The sequence below is a fragment of the Ambystoma mexicanum genome, chromosome 14 (assembly GCF_040938575.1).
Source record: "Ambystoma mexicanum isolate Mex_15411 chromosome 14, UKY_AmexF1_1, whole genome shotgun sequence".
NCBI classification, from domain to species: Eukaryota; Metazoa; Chordata; class Amphibia; order Caudata; family Ambystomatidae; genus Ambystoma; species Ambystoma mexicanum.
The window spans coordinates 505,097,971-505,122,596 of NC_090940.1; the positions used below are offsets into that span (position 1 = coordinate 505,097,971).

General features: G+C 44.7%; 1 protein-coding gene across 5 annotated transcripts in view; it reads right to left on the minus strand.

The window, feature by feature from the left end:
• Nucleotides 1–17,403: 17,403 nt before the first annotated feature.
• BCL11B (BCL11 transcription factor B) overlaps nucleotides 17,404–24,626 on the minus strand; it is a 192,574-nt gene continuing 185,351 nt past the window's right edge. For 4 of the 5 annotated variants that reach the window (XM_069637727.1, XM_069637730.1, XM_069637731.1 and 1 more), the window contains exon 3: nucleotides 17,404–23,888. In XM_069637727.1, coding sequence (XP_069493828.1) covers nucleotides 21,892–23,888 — 1,997 coding nt within the window. In that variant the 3' untranslated portion in view covers nucleotides 17,404–21,891. The remainder of the gene's footprint in view (nucleotides 23,889–24,626) is intronic. The other variant, XM_069637728.1, reaches the window with a different exon arrangement.

Genomic DNA, 24,626 nt, shown 5'->3' on the forward strand with positions numbered 1-24,626 from the left:
TTTATACTGTGTGTGTTGATACCAGCTGGGTGGAATAAATCCAGCAGTATTTCATGGTATCCCAGGCTCCGCTCAGAGCACCTGTGAATTCAAGCGGAGTGTGGTAGCTTGATTTCATTGAGAGTGTTTGTGAACGTATGACTTTTGTTGATGCTGTTGTAAATGTGTCTTGCGTTTGGTCAAAATCACATCCAAACTAACCCTAGACACCACATTAAGCAAGTACTCAGTAAACTTGGTTGTGTGTAGTAGCATTGTGTAAATATCCGCGTTCATATGATTTACTGGTCCTTGCACACAATTGCATCCTCTATGATGGGAAAGTTGGTGGCAACTATTCCTTGGCCATACATATGGTGACCATATTTCTAAATTAGCTTCCAGTGGTCCGATTGCCCACGGTTTATCGTTAACGCTCAGATTTCTTGGACCACTAATAGTTTTAATGATTGATAGGCTTAGAAGCCTTTCCTGCAGGCGTTAGTCGATATACCTGTAATATAGAAGCCCGCAGGGACACAAGGGCGTGGGGATGTTTAGCTCCTTCTAGGGGCTACTGCTGTTTCGCTTGGAGGAAGCTGTCACTGGAGCGCTAGGCCACGCCCCCTCCCTCTTCATAAGCCGCTCCCAGGCCCATCAGGGCCGAAGCCTGCAGGGACACAAGGGTGCTGGGGTGTTTGACTTCCAATGGGGTATGCTGCTGTTTTGCTTGGAGGAAGCTGTCACCGGAGCGCTAGGCCACGCCCCGTCCCTCTACATAATCCGCCTCCAGGCCCATCAGGGCCAAAGCATGCAGGGACAGAAGGGTGCAGGGGTGTTTGGCTTCCGCTGGGGTATGCTGCTGTTTTGCTTGGAGGAAGCTGTCACCGGAGCGCTAGGCCACGCCCCGTCCCTCTACATAATCCGCCTCCAGGCCCATCAGGGCCAAAGCATGCAGGGACAGAAGGGTGCAGGGGTGTTTGGCTTCCGCTGGGGTATGCTGCTGTTTTGCCAGGAGGAAGCTGTCACCGGAGCGTTAGGCCACGCCCCGTCCCTCTACATAATCCGCCTCCAGGCACATCAGGGCCGAAGCCTGCAGGGATACAAGGGTGCAGGGGTGTTTGGCTTCCATTGGGGTATGCTGCTGTTTTGCCAGGAGGAAGCTGTCACTGGAGTGTTATGCCATGCCCCCTCCCTCTTCATAATCCGCCCCCAAGCCCATCAGGGCCAAAGCCTGCAGGGACACAAGGGTGCAGGGGTGTTTGGCTTCGGCTGGGGTATGCTGCTGTTTTGCCAGGAGGAAGCTGTCACCGGAGCGCTAAGCCACGCCCCCTCCCACTTCACAATCCGCTCCCAGTCCCATCAGGGCCGAAGCCTGCAGGGACACAAGGGTGCAGGGGTGTTTGGCTTCCGCTGGGGTATGCTGCTGTTTTGCCAAGAGGAAGCTGTCACCGGAGCGCTAAGCCACGCCCCCTCCCACTTCATAATCCGCTCGCAGGCCCATCAGGGCCGAAGCCTGCAGGGACACAAGCTGCAGGGGTGTTTGGCTTCGGCTGGGGTATGCTGCTGTTTTGCCAGGAGGAAGCTGTCACCAGAGCGCTAAGCCACGCCCCTCCCACTTCATAATCCGCTCCCAGGCCCATCAGGGCCGAAGCCTGCAGGGACATAAGGGTGCAGGGGTCTTTGGCTTCCGCTGGGGTATGCTGCTGTTTTGCCAGGAGGAAGCTGTCACCGAAGCGCTAAGCCACGCCCCCTCCCACTTCATAATCCGGTCCCAGGCCCATCAGGGCCGAAGCCTGCAGGGACAATTGTGCAGGGGTGTTTGGCTTCCGCTGGGGTATGCTGCTGTTTTGCCAGGAGGAAGCTGTCACCGGAGCACTAAGCCACGCCCCCTCCCACTTCATAATCCGCTCCCAGGCCCATCAGGGCCGAAGCCTGCAGGGACACAAGGGTGCAGGGGTGTTTGGCTTCCGCTGGGGTATGCTGCTGTTTTGACAGGAGGCAGCTGTCACCGGAGCACTAAGCCATGCCCCCTCCCACTTCATAATCCGCTCCCAGGCCCTTCAGGGCCGAAGCCTGCAGGGACATAAGGGTGCAGGGGTGTTTGGCTTCGGCTGGGGTATGCTGCTGTTTTGCCAGGAGGAAGCTGTCACCGGAGCGCTAGGCCACGCCCCCTCCCACTTCATAATCCACTCCCAGGCCCATCAGGGCCGAAGCCTGCAGGGACACAAGGGTGCAGGGGTCTTTGGCTTCGGCTGGAGTATGCTGCTGTTTCGCCAGGAGGAAGCTGTCACCGGAGCGCTAAGCCACGCCCCCTCCCACTTCATAATCCGCTCCCAGGCCCATCAGGGCCGAAGCCTGCAGGGACACAAGGGTGCAGCAGTGTTTGGCTTCTGCTGGGATATGCTGCTGTTTTGCCAGGAGGAAGCTGTCACCGGAGTGCTAGGCCACGCCCCCTCCCTCTTCATAATCCGCTCCCAGGCCCATCAGGGCCGAAGCCTGCAGGGACACAAGGGTGCAGGGGTGTTTGGCTTCCGCTGGGGTATGCTGCTGTTTTGCCAGGAGGAAGCTGTCACCGGAGCACTAAGCCACGCCCCCTCCCACTTCATAATCCGCTCCCAGGCCCATCAGGGCCGAAGCCTGCAGGGACACAAGGTGCAGCGGTGTTTGGCTTTCGCTGGGGTATGCTGCTGTTTTGCCAGGAGGAAGCTGTCACCGGAGCGCTAGGCCACGCCCCCTCCCTCTTCATAATCCGCTCCCAGGCCCATCAGGGCCAAATCCTGCAGGGACACAAGGGTGCAGGGTGTTTTGGCTTCCGCTGCGGTATGCTGCTGTTTGGCCAGGAGGAAGCTGTCACTGGAGCACTAGGCCACGCCCCCTCCCTCTTCATAATCCGCTCCCAGGCCTGCTAGGGCTGAAGCCTGCAGGGACACAAGGGTGCAGGGGTGTTTGGCTCCCACTAAGGGTGTTCGGTGACCAAAGCTATTTGTCATCCCCCTGCCCACGCTAGTGAAATACCATACTGGACCGAAGTCTCAAGGAGCAAGGAAGGTAAGGAGGAAGCGGGGACGGCCCTTCAACCCTCCATGGTCTATACCAGCCCCAATCCACACCCTCTTTGCCTGCTTGTATTGACTCAAAATGGGGACGAAAGCAGTGGCCACGGAGGTGGTGGTCCCCTTACCCTCAGCTCACCCCTAACCCCCACGAAGCCCAACCGCATTATGCCCTGGAAAGCCCAACATTCTAGCAGTGAAATGGAAGCTGTTGCCTGTCTCTAATATAGATGCTGAGCCAGGCGGGGGTAGGTGGGGGAGTCCTGCGGTCACAGCCCTGTAACGTTAACGAGTGACGCCTATAATCTGATCAATGAAATCCATCACTTCCTCGGGAGCGCCTCGATCCTTTGGTGGGAAAATGCCAATGTCAGTGCTAATGATGACGATTTCAACACAGAACATACAGCCGGGGAAAACTCTGGCCAGCTTGATGAGGGGTTAGAAATGGCCCATGCAGCAACGACGTGCAGTTATGGAGTGGGGTCGGTTGTAGACAACGTTTCCATGGGGACTTGCGATCCGACACCAGTATTAGTACCGTGATTTACAAATGCACTTGCCGCCCCTCCTACTCCTAAAGGAACTATTATTAAGGATCCTAGAAAATGGCAAAGGCCCAGTAAGAGGCACCCCTGGATATCTGCACTCAAGCCATGATACCAACAACAGGGGTCCTGTAACTCTTGCAAGGGAACTTGGCAAACCCCCGACCTCGGTTGCCACCTAATGCACCAAGACTGCTCCTCCAGTGATCACAGAAGTGGTGTCCGCAGAGGGGGTTTCGGGGTCAAGCTGATGTTGGCACCAGTCCCCCAACTATTGCTGCCCAGGAAAAATCTGATCAAACATGCAGGCGGGGGATTTTTGGGGAGGCTCACCAGGGGGGTCAGCCTTGTAAGGGTGTGGAGAAGTGGAGGAGGGGTGCTATGGTGGGTTGTCATAGTGAATCCCCAGCCTTGCCATCTTATGGAGTATCAAGTCCTCAGTGGGTAAATCAAAGACAGAGAGTGGTATTCATGCAGAGGTTCCCAAAAGGCACCAGTGACAGAGCTGAATCTAGAGACTCTCTCACTAATAAATGTACTCATTGGCTGAGGTGTCACGATCCCAGTTGGCCGTGACCATTCTCTTAACTCGTCTCGTTACTGCCTGTCACTCAGAATTCTGCGCACTGAATTGGATTTGTTCTTGACCGCATGGATACTGCCTGTCGCTGGATTGCCTCAACTTCCTTGACTACTGTTCCCTTCTTCCTATTACTGGAAACCTGTAGGGATTTGGTATTATCCTGCATCCTAATGGAACCTTTGGTCAGTGTATTGTTTGACAGTGGAGTGTTAAGGGTTAGAATGTTTATGTGTGACTGGGGTTCTATGTGGTCAGTTGGGAGATGTAAGCCTACCTGGGAGGGTGCAGGTGTATGTTGCCCTGAACCCAGATGTACTTGATCTTAATTGATTGTCACTATGTACTGGAACGAAATTAAAGAAGTTACTGGAACTTCACCTAGGTCAGAGTCATCTGTGGGGAACCAAGAACTTTACATTGGCGACGAGGATGCTGGCCGTGCTGGGGGGACAGCGTTGAAGATGGCACATATACCTCCCTCCAACCCAAGAAGAAGACCTCCCAGGTAGGGTGAGCGCTTAAAACTGTAGGCGCAGAAGGGCCCAGCGCATGGAGCTCAGGGGCAGAAAGTAATGGGCTGCGCCAGAGCCAGGGGCCAGCTGGCCTGTCACTAGAAGGACAGGTCAGGGAAAGAGGAAAGCAAGAGACTGAGGAGGGGCTGAGGGCCCAGAGACTGATTGCTTAAGGGGTCTGGGACCACTAGCTGCAGCATGGAGGGCTTGGTGCCCATGGCAGTAGCAATTTGAAGAGGCCTGGGGTCTAGTTACGCCTGGAAATTATGAGGAAGCCATGCTGGGCAGCTGAGGGATATAGCCAAGGCAGTAGCAACAGGAGAGGCTTGGAGCCTAAGCTGCACCTGGAAATTAAGCAATGAGGAGTGATGTTGTACAGCTTGAGGCCTGGAGTTGGGGCAGCAGCAATAGAAGAGGTTGGGAACCTAAGCTGCGCCTATATGTTAAATAGAAGATTGGTGGCGAATGTGAAAAGCGCCTGGAGCAGAGGAGGGTCCTGGGGGGCCATTCCAGTGTTTGAGGGGGCTTGGAGCCCATACCTGCACCTAAGAGACTTGTAGCCCGTGACTGCACCTTAGGGGCTTAGAGCCCATGTGCAGAGATGAAAGAATATTGCTCAAGACAACATGTGTGGTGCCTGGAGGGGCAAGGGCCCATTTGCAGCAGCGCTAAGGAGGTGCATGTAGGAGCTATCACTTATATGAGGTGATGAGGATCTTTGAGGGCATGTTGTCAGTAGTTCCTGAGGGGCTTGGAGCCTTCTTAAGGACTGAGAGATGCGGTAGGAGGCAAAGGGAGTACAATTTTTATAGCAGGCGGCTGGCAGCAATGAAAAGCAGCATTATGAACATACCAGGAAAGGAACGCTTCGGGAGGTGATATTTACAAAAGGAAGTGTGGCAGATGGATTGGTAAATCCATTTCTGTTGCGGGCGGCTGCATTTCCGCCCGTTGGAATTTTTTTTCAAAAAGCTTAAGTTGAGAATGATCTTAATTGCCGGAATGAAAAACAGAGGTACTTTTAAGTTAAGAGATGATGCTTTCACGAGCATAAGTAAAGGAACCAATTTGGTCTTGCCTTCATTGAATTGGTTAAGTAGTTATAATTAGTTATTGATTCAGAATCTGTTGTCATGTGAGGCCTGAATGGCATTTGGACAGCGTGAGTGCATGAGAGTGTGAACCTGTATGTTGTCAGGTGTAGTTTCTTGTGGGATAGGTTGTCCTGTAATAGGGGTACTTCATGGAAGTTGTTGAAGCTTAAGAGCAGAGAACAAAGTTTATAGTTTTTTAGATTGGATTTAGGTCTCAAGGGTGTTTGTAATTAGTCAACCAAGGGATTAAGTGATCCAAATGTGAGGTTTTATTAAGTAGGTTAAAGTTGCACATTAGTAGAAAGAGATTGAGATATGCGTAGTAATAGTGTTTTCTGAAATGCTATTTGGTATTTATGTTGTAGGTACATTGGTATGAGAGGTATCTTGCAAGTGGTAGTTAGCATGTTTGATAGGTGTGCACGGATGGTGTGTAAAAGTCGTGGCCTCTGTTACCTCTGTCAACAAATACATGGCAATGTTATGATGCAAAGGAAAAAATTGTGGTACGGTCATGTTTAACTAACACGCTTTTCCTTCCACAGATGGACATTTAATGAAATATAGGTTGCATTGACAACATTGCTAGAGTTTGGTATGTGGAATCTGAAGTATAGTTATGTGCACTAATGTTTTATTTCCACAGGTGGGACTTTTGTAATGCAGATGTATTAAGACCTTATTTAATGCTAAAGTTTAAAGTGCTAAGTGTCAAACAAAGTTTTTGTTTGGTTGTTTGGTTTAGAAACCATTCAGAGTTTCATGATGATACAGCAAAGACTATAGTAGAGTCATTGATGTTGGTATGATGCTGGTGTGAATGAAGTGTGGTTTTCCCTAATAGGAGCTGTATTGTATTTAGGAATACTTTCAACATGGGCAATTTAGGGGTAATGGTGTCACAAGAAGTGAAGTAGTTACCCGGGTATCTGGGATTCTCAGTCTAGTTGGAGGTGGTGTGTATTTAGGTACATACCGGTTTGCATTGTTGGGTGTGAGGGAGATGTGTGTGTGTTCTTTTGTGGGACGATGAAGTCAAGTTTAGGAAGAGAGGTATGGGTGCCTCTATTTGTAAAAGTTTTAGTAAGGATGTTTGAGCAGTTGGGTGCCTTTTCCTCACTTGGTAGAAAGAGGAAGGGGCATTGATTGTAATTGTGTCCCACGGCTGTGTGGACCATTTTGGAATATGTAATGAGACTAGCAGAATGTTCTCAGTTAGGAGTGATGAGGCAAGTGCATTGAACGTGGGGTTGTTTGTGTGCGTGTTGTTATTAGCCATTATGGTTAAGTTATCTACTTGTGTTTTTATGTCCCTAAGGAAGGGAGATATGTAGGGATTTGGTATTATCCTGCATCCTAATGGAACCTTTGGTCAGTGTATTGATTGACAATGGAGTGTTAAGGGTTAGAATGTTTATGTGTGACTGGGGTTCTATGTGGTCAGTTGGGAGATGTAAGCCTACCTGGGAGGATGCAGGTGTATGTTGCCCTGAACCCAGATGTACTTGAGCTTAATTGATTGTCACTATGTACTGGGACGAAATTAAAGAAGTTACTGGAACTTCACCTGAGGTCAGAGTCATCTGTGGGGAACCAAGAACTTTACAAAACCATTCTTAAAAACACTTCCTGTGCACAGGAGTTTGAATGCCTTGCAGTGCTGTATTCTGTGCACCTACCCAACACTAGTGCATCACCGTTCGGGTACCCAGCCCCTTACCGACCCTTCCCATACCCTTCCTTTTGCCTTCCTCTTTGATTTGGATATTACCTTCAACTTCCCATTACCGTGAATACCTGCGCTACTATTTCCCTGGTAAGCTTCTTTTTACTCAGCCTTGTTTCCTTATTTTACAATCATAGCAAGGCATTGCTTAATTATCTTTCCGTGTACATCTTAGTGGAAGACTCAAGGCTGGAGAATTCTTATGTCACCTAGAAATAGATGAGACCCAGCGTCACCTTTGGAGGTTAGTTCTCCAGTCTCGTATTTAGGTTGTTCTTGATTCCTTGACCTTGTTCTAAACCTGTTCCTTTTTCTTGCAGCCTGGCACACGGATGGTGTTTTCTCCTGCCCTTTCAATTGATGTACCCCTCTATTCTTGTCTCTTTAAACAGATATAGGGGGTATCACTGTAAAGGTCTCCTCTCTGAGGAGACTTGGGCCTGTTCCGGTCCAGATTATATCACATAGCAGTAGCAAGCCTGAATACCCTCAGCCCCATCTTTGGTGAGTTCTGACATGAGGTCAGTATATGGGTTCTGCTCCGTGTTTGGAGAGGACATATTAAGTTCTAGAAGACTGTCCTATGGGGAGGGCTGCCTTTATGACTTCATCCGCATAGAACTTAGGGACCCAAGACTGGCCACTGAGTTACTGGGAATTGGCCTATGACAGTGTTCAATGCCCAGCAGTCTGATCCCAATCTCTGCTTCTCTCACTCTTAACACTGCTCACCCCTCAGGACCCATGACCCCACAGGCCTCAGCACTCAAGGCTTTTAGGAGCTAATTTAGTCCCCTGGGGCAAGATCAACAGGGTCTTTCAAGGGATGTGGCAGCACCCCCAAAACCACATACTGTTTCTTTCCACCCAGTGACATAGCTGAGGCTAGAAATGGCTGGGGTTGGGCATTATGTTTAGCTTTGATTTGAGATGTGGGGAACTTTAGTATTGATTAATGTGATGACATGATGCATGTACGTACTTTGATGGCCCATTGGCTGAATAAAGTTAAATGATGATGGAAATTGTTTGGACAAACCGTAATGATCTCTATGTGAAATTTTTATTAACAGTTTTTCATTGACTAGATCATTGCAATATTCAGATCCATCGGACTCTTCCAATTTTGGGTTTACAGATATTTAGTTTCCTGGCCTCATCTGCGCAGATGTGCATAATTTTATTTCCCACTATTTCTTTAAGGTGAGCCAACACAACATGCCCCCTCTTTTTTCCTGTCCTTTAAATTCCACTAAACCATTTGTTCTTTTCAGGTTTCTTTTTATAAGTGTTAACGCATTGCATTTCTGGGAACATACTGTGAAAATTCAGCTTTTTACACTCCCTTGTGCACCCCCTCCTTAAAAACTGTCTCCGGACCCTTCTTGCCTAGCTAACTATCACCCTATCTCCACTACCACATTCTTGGGAAAACTCGTGGAGATGTTGGTCATCTCCCAACTAATCCATCACAGTGAATTTGTTTGCTACCTCCATGACCACCAGTTTGCCTTCAGAGCAGCCAGAGGCATTGAATCTGCTCTCCTGAACACCCGTAATGACTTGCTCTCAAACCTCAACTCCAACTCCCCTTCTGCTCTCATCCTCCTTGATCTGTCCTCTGCCTTTTACACGGTTAATCATTCCACCCTCATAAATTGGCTATGTGAAACCCTGGGCATCACGGACCGGGCACTGGATTGGCTAACCTCTTTCCTCTCAAATCGCCCCTCCCAAATGCAACTGTGCCCATTTCTGTCCTCTATATCACTGTCTACTTGCTTTGTCCCTCAGGGCTCTCTCCTCTCACTGTGGCTTTTCAACATTTATCTTGACCCTCTCCCCCACCCGATCTCCACCTTCTCTCCTCATTTCCAATGTAATGCTGATAATACACAGCTCTCCTTTAAGCTTCCCTCCTCTTCCTCTTCTCCTTCACCTATCATTCCTGACTGTCTGACTTTTATTCAGGCATGTTGTGCTGCTAATGATCACTGCCTTAATGCCATTAAGACTGAGATCCTTCTCATTGGGACTCCTGCTCCCTCGTTCCCTCCTTCTCTCGGCCCACACTCCTTTGGCCCCCTCCCCTCACCCATGTGTGAGGCAAAAAACATGTGTGTCATCTTCAACTCCTCTCTCTCTCTCCTTCTCACCTCATATCACTGACCCTGTCGAGGAATCTCATTTTCAGCTTCACCTCCACAGAGGCATTCTCCCTTTCATCACTTTCCCCCAGAAACTTAATGTCTCCAGAGCTCTGTTTCTCTCCGGGCTGGATTACTGAAACAGCCTCTTCCTTAATCTGCCTCTTTCCTCTTCAACTAATCAAGAATAGGACTGCAAGACTTATCCTTGGCCTCAAACCCAGGCACTACGTCTCTCGAGCCCTAAACTCTCTACACTGGCTCCCTGTGGTTGCAAGGATCAAATTCAAGACCCTTTGCATCATCCACAAGGTTTTTGGGGCTGGGGATCTCCCAACATAAAATGGTCTCTCCCTAAATACCTCTATGCTAGATCCTTCAGTCTTCTATCTCTAGCTCTCTGCAGGTCAGGCGCTTCTCCAAGCAGAGAGTGGGGGGGTAGATCTCATTCCTCTGCAGGAGCCTCCCTCCGGAGCGGCCTGCCTGCCTTTCTCTGTCTTGAGCCGGATCTCCTTAAGTTCCAGAAGCTTCTCAAGTCCTTCCTTATCTCCTCCTCCTTCCCTCTCCGCCTCCCCTGCTAGTTTTCACCTGCCTTGATGTCTGATTGCCTGTATCCATCATGAGCCTTAATGGGGCCAGGCCCTCCTTCAACCAGTACCCCCTCCCCCTTACCAGCACATGCCCTTGGGCACCCTTCCCAGACCAGACTACTGAGTCTGGTTCACTCCTCCTTCAGACTAGATACCCTCACCCCTTGTTCACCAAGCACTTGTCCCCATGCCCCCCCTTAGCACTTGCATAGCCCCAGAGCCCCCCTCCCTCCTGCACTTCTCCCTCTTCCCCTCTCCTTGCACTTCTGGTTACTGAACTTGCCCGATGTTCCTAATGTCACAAGGCCTAGTAGGACTGTAACTATTTTTCTCCTCTCCCTCCCCCAGCCTCTCTTTGTCTTATGGCTCCCGGAAACACCTTTTTGAGGTATAAGCGCCATACAAATGTTCTTTAAAGTAGAAAACATATTAAGCAATTACAATTTTCTGTTTAAAAATTCAATACCTCCAATATTCATCTGCAACACACGAAGGAGTATTGCGTGTATGTCTTTCTTTCAATTCTAACATATTTTGTAAAGTCCTGCCCTAGTGGAGAGGTCGGATCACTCTCCCGTTCTCTGATCCATTGCTTTTTGTTTGAAGAGGAGTGTACTCAAATAAAATTGACAACAGACATAAGGGCTTGTTCAGAAATCTTGACTCGAAGAAGAGTTTTACAGCCTGATTCATGGAATTATTTGCGTGAAAAACGCAGATTTGCGCGCCTTTCCACCCGAAAATCCCCATACTTCAATCAGGGAATTCCGGGCAGAAAGGCATGCAAATCTGCGTTTTTCACACAAATAATACCATGAATCAGGCTGATTTTGGCAACTTCTCATTAAAAATATCAAAGATATGATTATAAACGAAGTCTTTCACTTTTTTCCCTCCCCTTCTCAGTTTGTTGTTGAAATAGGATTCTTAAAAGCTGCTCTGGGCAAACCTATTCAGTCAGGCAAAACCTAACAATTTTGGATATCGTGTACATTACTGCCACCTGTAAAACTAGCATCCTATTTAACAAAATACTCTTGCAAAACAAAATAATTGCTTATGATGGAACCAAAAACCTAAAAAACAAGGTTCTGATCGCTTAAGGTTTTTTTGCCCACTTCTGAATTTCAAATTCATGAAATAAGTTTCAGAAAATTGCTACATTTATTTGTCAGTGTTTACAAGTGTTCAGGAGCATTTGGTTGTCCCTGTATGCTCAACGCAGTGTGCACGAGGAGGGAGAGTCTCACAATGAAAGGTTCTGCTTATTTCAAGCTTCTTTTCTATTTCTGCTTACTTTGAAATTGTTCAAATTTGCTTTGCCTTCCTTCAAGTTCCTCCAAGCTCTGCTTGTAGAAATGCAATTGCTCTAACGAAACAGACCAGCCAGCAGAACTCAATAAGAAATGCTTTATGTTCCATGCCACCTATCATTTTTGTTTATACCTTTTTGGACATCCTCAATCAACATTTCGCTAGGTAACTTCCTGATGCATGGCGAGTTGGTACGATTATTCCAGTACTGAAGAAGTGCGTCCTCAGACTCTCAACAAATACATGGGTGTCCTTAATGGGAGAAGTCAGGGAGAATGAATTGCTTGGGATGGAGGTGTCCAACTTCATTAGACACATTTACTAGTTGGGTTTCTACGGAATGCAGTACACAGCTATGGCTCAGGTTCCCTTTACAAACAAGAAGGAGGTAACCTGTGTCTTACTAGTCCCGGTGCATCTCTGAGTACTTTGAAACCATTGATCACTTATTATTTTAAATGTTTTGGGGGTCCCCAGAGCAATTGGAGATATGCTCCTGCACTGTTGGCCAGAGGATAGCAAATTTTGAGGGTTGTTGATTGCAGAAGTTAGGGTTCTGTTACCAACTCCTTCGTTCCATCTCTGGTGATTCCGGGCGGGATCTTCGACCAAATGGACACCCGAGTACAAAGGCAACAGTCCTTTCCATCTACAGCTGTCATCTTTGGCGGGTGTCAAACATGTGGTGCATGTTGACATGGTCCAGAGAGCAGGTATGAGCCTAAACTCTTCTGCTTCAGATGGCATATAATTGGACCGGAGGGTGCCCAAGACCTCATTGGTCCTATTGAATGCTGTTGTGCACACTCACTCAGCTAGTGGTGAGTCTCGGTAAGTTTCCGAAGATCACTCATATCCTGCACAAGGTCCACATGATTTCTCCGGAATACAGGGAGCTCTTTAATAATTCCTGCAAGACTTAAAAATCCATACATTAGTGGGGTCCTACGTATTAAATACCCAAATGTATTATTTTAAAAGGTTAAACAGTTTTCAGGAGTCATGCTGTCCTTACACTTGATTCTAAGGTTTTCCCAATCTCCAACCAAACCTCAGTCCTTCGTGGAACCTGTGTCACCCTCATAGATTTATCGTTTCTCTAATTTTAAAAAGCTTCAACTTTTTTTGATTTTAGCATGGTTTTTCTAGATCATATATGAATGAGATTTGACCTTGAGGAAACACTATCACAATCTAGGAAAGTGCCAATCAGGGTATGAAATGAGCCAGGAGGGAGCTCTGCCAATGTTTGTCTTGCTGGAGCATTACCCCATTCGAGGGCCGAGCACTAACACAGGAAACTCCCAAATATGTTCTCAAGCCAAGCTTTCACAGCACAAGATTCCCAATGGAGATTGGCAGCCAAAGCCTCACATACTGTTTCACAGCTGTCCAAAATGGTATATATGTCTTGCAATTTGCAGACATGCTTTTGTTAGGGTGAGTATTGTGACTAATGAAAAGAGTAGAGTCCAACTTCGATTATTCGCTCAAAACAGTTTCTTGCTCAATCACTATCAGGCCTGTTTCAAATGTGAAATTGTAGACATTTGTATTTTCCCATAATGCTTGTTACTTTTATGCAAATATCCAGGTTTGGGTTCTATAAAGATATACTGTGTTTGTGTGAGCTGGCATGGGACCACGCCCATCGGCCCCACCCCTCCTCCTGATGACCTGTTCCCCCAGTAAACCTTTTCCATTTAAAGCACTGTGCACACTATGCACTATGAAATAAAACAAATTTGTAACCAGTGCAGCAAGATTGTGGACAGGAGAGAAACCCCCAATATAGAGATGTGTCAATTCCCTTCCACATGGATATGAGGCAGTCAACGTCCAATTGTCTGCTGTGTATTTCACTGCAGAGTCCTGACCGAACTTGGGAATATCGGTCAAGGAACTGGTGGGAAAGTGCTGATACCAGGGGTTAGAAGCTAGGCCAAAAGGGAGAATCCCTGGAGAAAGATCCTAGAGTTTAATGGCACTCTCTCCTTTTTGTCTGGGTGAATGTTATAGATATCTATTCTCCAGCACAATAATGACAAGTGTGAAGTATCTGCCCTATGTGCACTTATAATAGTGGCAGAGGGAGTGAATGATGAGGGTAGCCTGAATGCTGACAGAATAATCCTTAGCTAGTGGGCACCTTGCTGCTAGATAGGCACCACCCCTTCTCTGGCTTCAACTAGAATGCTGAAGGAACTGTGATTTGACAAGAAAATGATTCGGTATCAGGTAATATGATCCCCGCCAAAAATATCGCTGTATATATGGTCATCGGGAACGGCCATAGGCAATATTTTTAGTGGGGATAATATCAGGTTTTTTTTGGAACGGGGGTTGCAGGGGTGTCCTCCGCTCCTTTTAAAATAATTCAGGGTTTGCGGGGGTGTCCTCCGCAGGTTTCATGCCTTAATATCGCTGCAAACATATGGCAATATTTTTGTATGGCAATATTTTTTCGGGGATATTAACACATGGAACCAATTAATGTGTGGGGGAACCTGACTATCCGCAGACCAATCAAGGTGTCATCCGGTTTTCCCATTCTTATGTGGGTGGCATTCACCCCAAAATTCCTCATAATATCACAGCTCAAGCACCTATTTCGAAACTCCAGGCTGGAATTGACCTCTGTTGAGCAAATTAATCCCCACAGATTCCCTGGGAGCCGAAGCAGAATCGGCAGCTTCCAGGAGCCAGCACCAGTGTTTGAAAGCATTGGGCCGGCACGCCTCCAGCAGTTCCCTGAAGTTAGATCGCTCTGAGGTTTAGCTCAGCACTGAAAGGCTATTCTACCCTGCATAGAGATGATCTGGTCCTTCAAATAAGATAATTTCCTTGCAGAGGGACAGATGACTTTTTTCATAAAGGATATTCTTCACTGATGTGTCCCTCCTTTTGGATCAACGGAGCTTGCGGTATGGCTTAAACCAATCATTACACCCAGTTTCAAGCTATATCCAATCAGAAAACTGCTGTGTGATAGATATCGCCTTTGGATTGGCTGATTCTGCCGGGGAAGGTGCTCAGAGACAATCAGCGTGCTCGATGCAAATCTCTGAAACTGTATGAAAGTGAAAAAAGATGTAATTACTACATTATAAAGACTGTACTGTTGAAATCTCAATTACTGCATTATAAAACCATGCAAAAAAGTGTGCTCACTTTATTGTTTTAATTGCTCACGCTACCTTTTCCTATCTTTGACTTGTAACTGATAGTTCCAAGACAACGCCCTCTATTGTACTTTTGCTAATAATTAAAATCTAGGTTTATTTTAACTAAAAATGTCTGGTGTGTGCCCTTCTTCATTATTGTTGTTTTTGCTGATCACTGTCTCTTGAAACACCACCCTTGGGGACTTTTATGCTCGGCCTATACTGCCCAGTGGGGAGTTTCTTGGAGTAACTTGGGAACTGAAACGGCACCCAGTAGAGATTAATCTAGCCCATTAAGAGCTACGACTTACGATATGATAGGTTATTTATAATGCACTTAATACCCAGAGGTTTCTAAGAGCGGATCTAACCTGTGTTGCTCCATGTCATCTTGCTTCCAAGGTGATCATGTTGCCCCTGAGCTATCCTCCATAGACTATGGTTACCTATGGGGCCTCCCAGTTGCCTTTGTGGGATAATCAACTAATGCACCAGCTGCAAGCCATGAACTTGTGAGTAACAAGGGGAATTCTCATTTCTTTTTGCCTTTTTTCCCTGACTTGTCCATATCAAGTGCAATCTACCGACACTGTCACAGACTCGGCTGATGCTTGATTTTAAATCCATTTACCAGGTGCATTTTGATTTACTTTTGTGCCGCCAATCTAATAATTCACATTATTAGAAGACATTCTCATGTTTTCACTATTTACTTCCCTGTTTTTTAAATGAGTGTGTTAATTCACTTTTATTAAAGGCCTGTGTGCTGCATGGGCGCTGTCGCTTTATTTTTTACCCGCGCACTGCACAAGTGTATACACATTTTGTGTTTTATTAGAAAGCACTGCTTACCAGTGTTGGCAGCTTCAAAGCCCTTTCAATGGAGCCTCATCTAGTTGTTTATGCCTTTTATTCTCTCCTTTGGAATGAGGAATTAGTCAAACTAAAGATACACAGTTTACGCCGAGAACAATTTGGCATAGCATACCACAACTACCTGGCCCCTTTTTATGTCGCTATCGCATTATTCATGGTTGTTATTGCATCCATCTAGCCATTATGCTACTACGTTTTCTGGTTGGAAAATTCTTCTTGCAAACGTTTTTTCAGTAGCACCAATTTTTCAAATGGCATGTTGACAGTGATGTGGTAGCGCCATCAGCCAGCTGCTTATCAATGAGCTCCCCCTTGCCCATATTGGCACCCAATGCGAAATGGAGTCCAAAAACAAATGCAAGCCTTGAGGAAGCTCATCAGTGCGAAACATGAGTCAGATTACTGTGTCCCCCTCATACCAAGCCTATAAGTGAAACAAATGGTGCTTGTTAATCATGGAAAATTAACACTTCATGTGCTCCCTAGAATAAAAATAACAATATAAGAACATCTCACTGCTAGATCATTTCCTAAATATTCTGTTTGATTATGTGTCGAATTACATTCCTCCTTATCTCTTCCGATCGATGAGTTACAAGAGATATTGGACACTTAGTTTATTAGCTTGTTTCACTATAGTGGGGAGAAGTCTGACTCAGGCTTCCAAGGCACGATCCTCCAAGAAACCATGTTGAATCTATGCACAGACTTACCGCCATGCATCCACATTCCTTCGTGAAGTGGTCCCCGTGGACATGTGCAGCAAGAATAATAAAAGTATATTCTTTCATGCATTTTCTTAACACTGACTTGTGCCTGATAGACTGAAATGATTAACATGCAAAGCCCCAATGAGGCAAGGTTTTGGTATGAACCAATTCGCACTGAAATCATTGCTATCCTCAGTTAAGTGGAGAGATAGAAATTGGAGTTGGATTTGCACTACCTTGGTCGACTCATTGGTTCTGAAAATTTAGGTTATTCCGATGGTATGGACAACAAAATCCCACCATCTCAAGTTCTCTTAATCAAATGGGAGGGATTGTGGGAGTGGTAACTTAGAATATCTGGATAGGCACAGGTCGCAGACCCCCGGACTACACCAAAGCATGTGATGTTTAAGTCTGAAGTACTATTTTCATTAGTGAATATTCTTGCCTGTGTATGTTTTCAAGGTCATTTAGGAAGGGAAAATAGTACATTTTGGCATCACATGCATCTTGCTCATTCTAACTAAAGTAGGAACACTCTCCACTCTTCCCAGAGACCTACTATTCATGTATGTCTGCACTGAACCACCATCTAATGTGCTTGTGTCTTTTTGTAAATGTGTGCATTGTCTGCACACCTACATTTGTATTTATTCTTGTATTCTCTTGTTACCTTGTCAATTCCAAGGTTGTATTGTGTGTCAATTTCTCCTGTATTCCTGTATACCTGTAAATATCATCATGTAACAGGGCAGCTTTAGCCACCTTGCACTGTTTAGTTTCTGTAACCATGTACATTTAAGAAATGCGCCCAGATGCCATTGGGCCAGGTGCGCAATACAAATAAATAAACGAAACTAAACTAAACTTGAGTATTTCTTAAAATATGTTAAAGTCAACAAAACAGGTTAATATTGAAGCATGGGACGTGTCAGTGCCTTTTCATGAGTGGTGCTTCTTCTTTGTGAAAACAAGCCACATTTCAAATAACCCAGACTGAAGCTCTCAAAGCATCCCATGGCGGGTATGCCCTGAATCCACAATTCCATTTCAGATCCCAAGAGTTCAGACAAAGAAGACATGAAAGACAAGAAGTGGAAAACGTCAAGTAAAATGTCCAATTTATTTTTTATAACTTGAAACTGGAACAAACTTTGTTTTGAACGAGCGTACAAATGAAATGGTAGACACATGCTGAAGTCAACATTGTGACAGTAAGGGGGAAAGAAAGAGGCTGAAATCTTTTACAGAGAATCAAAGGAACAATAAATATTTCACTAAGCCACATTGAAATGACCTCCAGCCATTTCAACATTTTTTTATCGATAATAAAAAAAAAAGTGCTCATGTCTTCCATTTTAAACAGAGCACAAATACCAAGCAATAATAAATAGTTCCAAACTTGTAGGAAAAGACAAACCTCCAACAACAAAAGCTCATACAATAATAGAAAAATGTAATAAAAATATTTTGCCCTGCTGGTACAAATGCAAACAACTTAAGAGACGTGACTTTGCTTTGCAGTTCTGAAATACGAAGAGCACCATAAAAAAATGAGGTTGTGTGCGATAAACAAACATTTTGGACTGTCGTTTTATTTTAAAACTTTTATCTGGGCTGGGATGAAATGGTCATGTCGAGCTTTTATTTACACGCAATTAATTTTCAAGAAATAAATATCACATTCTAATTTGCAAGGACTATTCCCTTAGATATGAAGAGTCAATAAATTAACGCAAGGATTAAAACTCGTTGTCATGGATAGCAGTGGAGGATGCCATCTTGTGCTTATGGCCTAGTAAAGCAAATTCTTTTGTTTGGGAAAGACATTGTCCATGTCCACTGAGTAGAGAAAGAAATCCTTGTGCTTTGCAGTGCTTTGTTAGTGGTTATATGACTTGAGCAGTATTTCTGAGGCTGGTGTTACTGGTCACCAGTAAACATTGTGATGATGCTTTTTAAAAGGCTAAGCAAAGCAAACTCCCTGAAGTGAAAGGAAGATGCCCATTTTGAAAACGAATAGCAGTACATGCATGTAATGTATAAAGCAAGACCCTGTCTGGCAGAAAATGAAGATGGGTTGCAAAAAGTGTTTCTGTTTACTGGAACTGTGTCCACCCCCAAATCAAAGGGGCATCTAGTTCGATTCAGGAGTTCTATTTTTAACTTGCACTTTCTTGGTTGGGTTTGCATCTGTCCTTTCCTGTGAAATGAGTTTTTTTAAGTAGGTAGATCAAAGGTAGATGACGTTTCATCCCAGCCCTCAAACATTCACAAGCGTATGGAATGTAAAATTGGGACGGGGACAGTAGCGAAGCAACTCAGGAATGAACCAACAAGACCTCTAGGTGGTACAGGTCCCGTTCTGCCAGCGGGGATGGAAAAGGGTGGCTGTGCCGGGACCACTAAGATTTAACTTAAATCTACATATAATGGTATCAACAGCAGTTAACTTCCCCTTTATCAAGTAGATGAAAAGGAATTCTTACATTTTAGTAGGTGGTCTTCGATCGGGGAATAGGACATGAGGGATTGGTGAATAGCCAACCCAATCTCATCCTCTTCTAATTTTCAGGCAATCCCCATCTATTTACTGCAAAGAGCATTGGTGGAATGTTGCTAACAAGTATCGTTTATTTTAATTATTTTACAAAAACTCAACTTCCCTTAAAATGAATTGCAATTACCAAGCAGCCTGATATGGCCTTACCTGGGAAACCCTTGATGCAAGGTCCAGGCAGCGTATAGGTTGTTAGAGCCCTGTTGGAACAGTACTTACTGTAGGCCAAAATCTGACAAAAAATATATACAACTAAAGATTTTTGTGAACAAAAAAAAATTCACCTGTTCTGTTTCTTTTACACAAGGTCATCGAACAACCCTTTTTTCCTGTACAGTCGGACTCAACATACAAATTTTTTTATTTTGTTTTTTTAATATTTTATCCTGCCAAATTAAAAAAAATATATTATGGCAGCTGGTTTATTTTTTTTCCAAATTCACTAACAAAAAAGGAACATTGAATCCCTTTAAAAGGACAAGCGTACAGTTAAAAAATTACAAGCTCCAGTAAAAATACAGCAAGTGCCTACATTATATGAACCAACCAATATTAATATCCATTCCAGAAAATAGGGGGAGGGTGGGAAGATAAGCGAAAAATAGGTACGGGTCAGGAATGTGATTTTTTTTCTGCAAAGCAATAACAATATTAAGCACTTTTTTCCTACTCACTTTTCTACACGGTGTAGCAATCACCTTTTAATCCCCATTTACAAGTTTTTATACATTTTTGAAATAAAAATTGAACACCCAAGGCAGAAAAAATTGACTAAAACTCAGACTTTACAGTTACAGTGACAAGAACAAATTTTATAGACCCACCATTTAATTTTTTACTGCAACATTTGCAAGGAAAAGATTTTTTTTTCTAGTTTTGTAAAATGCCCAGGCATTCTCCATTATTACAAATACTGGTCCACTTTTACAGTAATCAAGAAATTTTAATATATATAATATATACTAAAACCCCATCACCAAAGAAAAAAAACAATATATACATGGCCATTATGGCATTTTCTTATAACCTATTAAGCAAACTTTGAACAAAAAAAGTATCGCTCAAACACACATACACACAATTTGTTTTACCCTTGTATGTATTCAATACTGTAAACGTATTTTAAGACAGAGTGCACTAAATGTAACTTTTAAAAAATTTGCCGTTGTTCCTGAATTGTTTTTATTTTCCATTCAACGATAAGAAATCGTAACTTGTGTCAGTTCAGTTTCAATTCAGCAGTAAATAATTTCCACTCCATTTTCTAAGCAGCGTTGTCCTGAAAAAAGAAAAAGGCTGAGAATAATTCAGCTAGTGGACGTCCGAAGTTGTGCTGGGTTATATCTTCATAAGATTGGATATTATGGCATGTCCATGTTCACTGTCGTCAACCAGGAATTTGTTTAAGTAAATGTGGATTTTGTTAAAAAGAATGTACTTTTCTCGTTTTACTATTTTTAGAAAAGTCTTTTTTTTTGTTTCACAAAAAAAAGTTTTGCATTTGTCTCAAGAGACTCAAATAGGAAGATCAGTTTTCAAGGCACTCATGTCAAATTGAATGGCAGTAAAGAAACTGTCCAATATATATATATTACGTTTTATTTTATAGTGCCAGCATTGTGAATGCCACGCTTAGCAACACCGGCACTGAATCTCAGCGGTTCCCTTATAGTTTTAGCCCACCCATGGGCTAAGTAGATTATATAGTATGATGTAATTTCTTGTTTAGAAGCCATTCAAACTCAAACAAAAGTTTTAAAGTGCGGGTCAACATAATTAAAATATCTAACCTTTATCATCCACTGGTTCTTGCTAGTCCTAATAGCTAAATAACAAAAAAATGGGAAAACCTAGAGCACATGTATTAGACGTCTAACTATAATACATTGCTCAAAAACAGATAACATTACTGGAGTTTGTGATTAGCTTTCCTGTTACTCTTACAATAACATTATTGTGCATTATATGAGATAACTAACTGCATTTCCAATTGAACACCAGACGGCCAAATGATATCTGCAGCATGGATCCGCTACTGTGTATATACCTCACCGCCACAATTCCAGTACGGTAGCAGTGCACTTGTAAAATAATTTAAATGTACATGTCTGCTACATAGTTTTTTCCTGGTAACAAAAGGGGATTTTGTTCACTAGGACTTCTATTTGTATATACCTCTAAGAGAAATTTTGCAACTAGATATTCCGTTGCTTATTAGTTTTTTTTTAACGAGAACTTGCAGCGATTGATGAAATAGCTGCATTCTGATGCATATATTAAAAACCCAGGATATCTGCTCATAATGCACAATATGCATGCTATTGCCAAGTTTAATGTAGCTGCCTTCCATCAATCCCAGCTCCTATTTAAGTACATATGTCCATGTTGAAATTTGCAGAGAAAAAGGCCTCTTATCATTAGTGACATCAACAGTGCTACATATCAGATCCAATTACGAATGAAAGTTAAGTGCTACAATTTCAAAGATTGTTATCCGCTGTACAATTTTTTTCTGATCTCCATGCTTTAAAGGAAAAAAAAAGAGAAAAGAAAAGTTACTTAAGTTTTGGCTTCTTTGCAAGAAATTACACATGCTTAGCTTAAATTCAAAAAAAGCAGCAGCCCAAAAAGGATCATTTAAAAGATATTCTCCGCCCCTACAATGCAAGTAATCTCAGGCTACGATCGGGTAAAATTAAAAAGGGATACCCAACAAAATGTAAAAGAACTTTAAACAAGAATAAAAAAATAAAAAGTACCTGCACATGCCAAAAATTACAAAAACCCAATAAATACAGAAATTATTGCACAGTTAAAAGGCTCCACATTTTTTACTGCCTTAATCAACCCTCAGGTTCAATAGAACTTTGTAGACACAGGATATACTTAAGGGCCAGTTTCTGGCACTTAAATAGGTACACTAAATTATATTTAAAGAGGCAAGTTAGGTCATCTTTTCTCAGTTGGCAATATTTAAAAGTGTACACATTAAGTGATACCCAGACCCCTGAAATAACCCAGTTGGGGGGGCCTCAGATTCTTTCTGCCTGCTCAATTTTTACATCATTTGTAAGCAAATGTTCTCCATGCCACTTTTTCATATGTTTCTCCAGGGTGCTGTAAACACTGAAGGGCATCTGGCACATGTCGCAGTGGTAGACCTCCTTACCTAGCTGGCCATGCGTTTTCATGTGGCGGGTCAGCTTGCTGCTCTGGGCACATGCATAGTTGCAGAGCTCACATTTGTAAGGCCGCTCTCCAGTGTGACTCCGGCGGTGCACTGTGAGGTTGCTGCAGTTCTTAAACACTTTGCCACAGTACTCGCATGTGTCGCTCCGCCGCCCCTCCTTGGAACTGGGCCGACCGGGACCGATGTGCGGAGTGCTGCCTCCACTAGCCGTCCCACTACGCCCTGAGAGACCCCCATCTAGCATGTCGCCCGGCGGAGTAGAGAAACGCAGGCTTCCATTTTCTGAAGAATGTTCGGATGAGGTTGCAAAGGGGGATTGTCGAGAGTCTGTGAATCCTATGAACGGATCTTTCATGAAGTGCCTTGAGGCTGCATATCCCACCAGCCACTGCGAGTAAACATTTTCCTGTGGAATCATTGGTGCTGGCGGTAACTCCAGCTCTTTTTCCACCTTTATTCTTTTTGAAGAGGAGTTATTGAGCCCAGGGCTTGTAATGGGTGTTGGCTTTCGAGGGAGCAAGCCATGAAAGGGTTCCCCTGAGCCAAAGTTTCTGCCATTAACAGTCCCTTCCTCGTTATGCTCAAGTTCTCTTCTGACAATGTCTTCGTCACCTGGATGCCGCCTACAGAGGTCTCGCGGGTCATTGGAACGTTTCATGAAATGACTCCTTTTCTGTTTCTCCGCTAACATGTCATTATATTGCTGCAAGGCCCCAAGGCCTACATTCTCCATGACTTTTCCAAGCATAATGGATTTCTCATCGTGTAGAGGCTTGGAACCGTTCTCTCTGTTTCGGCAAATTTCAGAGTCCATGCTGAAGCTAGATTCGGGCCTACTTTCGTTCTCAAGTTCCTCTTCTTCCTCCTCTTCCTCTTCCTCCTCTTCCTCATTGTCATGCCCCAGCGAGCGATCACTCTCATTTCGGAAATCGTTGTCATTGGATTTCCCACCTTCACCAGTAAGATCGCTCGTTCCTGGCTCAGGAGAGCTGGTGGTCGAGAGTCCGTCCTCTGACCTGCCGGTCATTGACCCAGACTTGTGCATATGGGTTTTCATATGACGCTTTAGCTTACTGGCTTGTGAGCAGGCATGGTCACAGAGCTGGCATTTATACGGTTTCTCTCCCGTATGACTACGGCGATGGACTATAAGGTTGCTCTGAAACTTGAATGTTTTTCCACAAAATTCGCACGACTTGCTTTTTGCTAAGGGCTGGGGAGGAGTGGTACTACTGGGAGGCATTGATGGCAATGGTGGCGGAGTACTTAAAAAAGGTGATTTAGGGCTTGGCTGAAAAGGATTCAACATACGATGCATAGGGTTGCCACGGTTTGGTGAGACAGGAGGAGGAGGAGTGGAATTGTTACCTGCCAGTTCGCGGAGCCTTCTGGAGAAATCCATTGCTGGAGATTCTATTGCCATGGGGTTGAGACGCATAACTCTGTCAAAGGCACTGGGATGCTGGGCAACTAACCCCATTTCTTCGGCACTAAGGCGATGTGGGTCCAGATGGTGACGTGGGGGTGGGCTAAATAGTGGCGGGGTGTTGGGAAGCCGAGCATCAAAGCCGGGATGTTCGCGCAGAATGGGTCCGGCCATTCGCAAAAGACTGAACGGGTTGGTATCGCCCAGGAAGTTCATCAGCGGGGACGGTGCAATACTCTCCGGTCCCAGAGGCGGGGGGATAGTGAGGCGTGGAGTAAGCGAACCACTGGACGGGCTTGCTTCAAGGTAGATGCGGAATCCATGGGTGTTCTGGGCATGCTGGAGCAGGAACCACGCACTGTTAAAAGGCTGCTTGCATGTTGTGCAAATATAGCTGGACGGTTCATCTTTACCTGTAAAATAAAACACAGGCGAATTAAAATGGCATAACATGAATCACGTCCATGTTATTGTTTCTGAATCGTTTTATTGCAAATGGTCCTAAAGGCATGGCAGAAAGTTCACAAGTAGGCCATTTCACAATCCGTCATGCACCGCCTACAACTCACACACTTTTCCCGGCGGCCTTGCACACGGGAGTAGGCATAGATGACGTGATAAACTTGCAATACAGACTGACAAGAGGACCTCTCCTTGAAAAAAGTATGTTTTAAAACAATAACATTTCAATGCTTAATCCACCAGACATCCAATGCAGGTGGGTAGTATTACCCCTGATTGTTACAATAGAAAGCAGTACCAGCTTTGCAGGGATTGGATCCTGTAACCTAAAGGTAACTCACAGCTCTTGCTAGTCGTTGAATGAACTCACTGAGATTAGTGGTAGATCAGTGCTGTAGCGGATTATACTACTTATTAAAGGGACTGAAATTTAAAAAGCGAGGGACAGTCACACATATCTAAAGTCTGCACATTCAGCCTTTTTTCCTGCAATGACTTAGCGATCAATACATTTTCAATTAGGAAATAATAACTGATTTGCACCATCAAAGCCCCAACCTAAAGTCACATGACCACACTTAGCTCAATGTATCTGTTCGGGGGAGGGGTGTAGGACAGGGAAGGAGCACAGTCTAGGATATGTGAGAGTTGTTCCCGGTTGAGTGCAACAGACAATCTTTACTTAACAA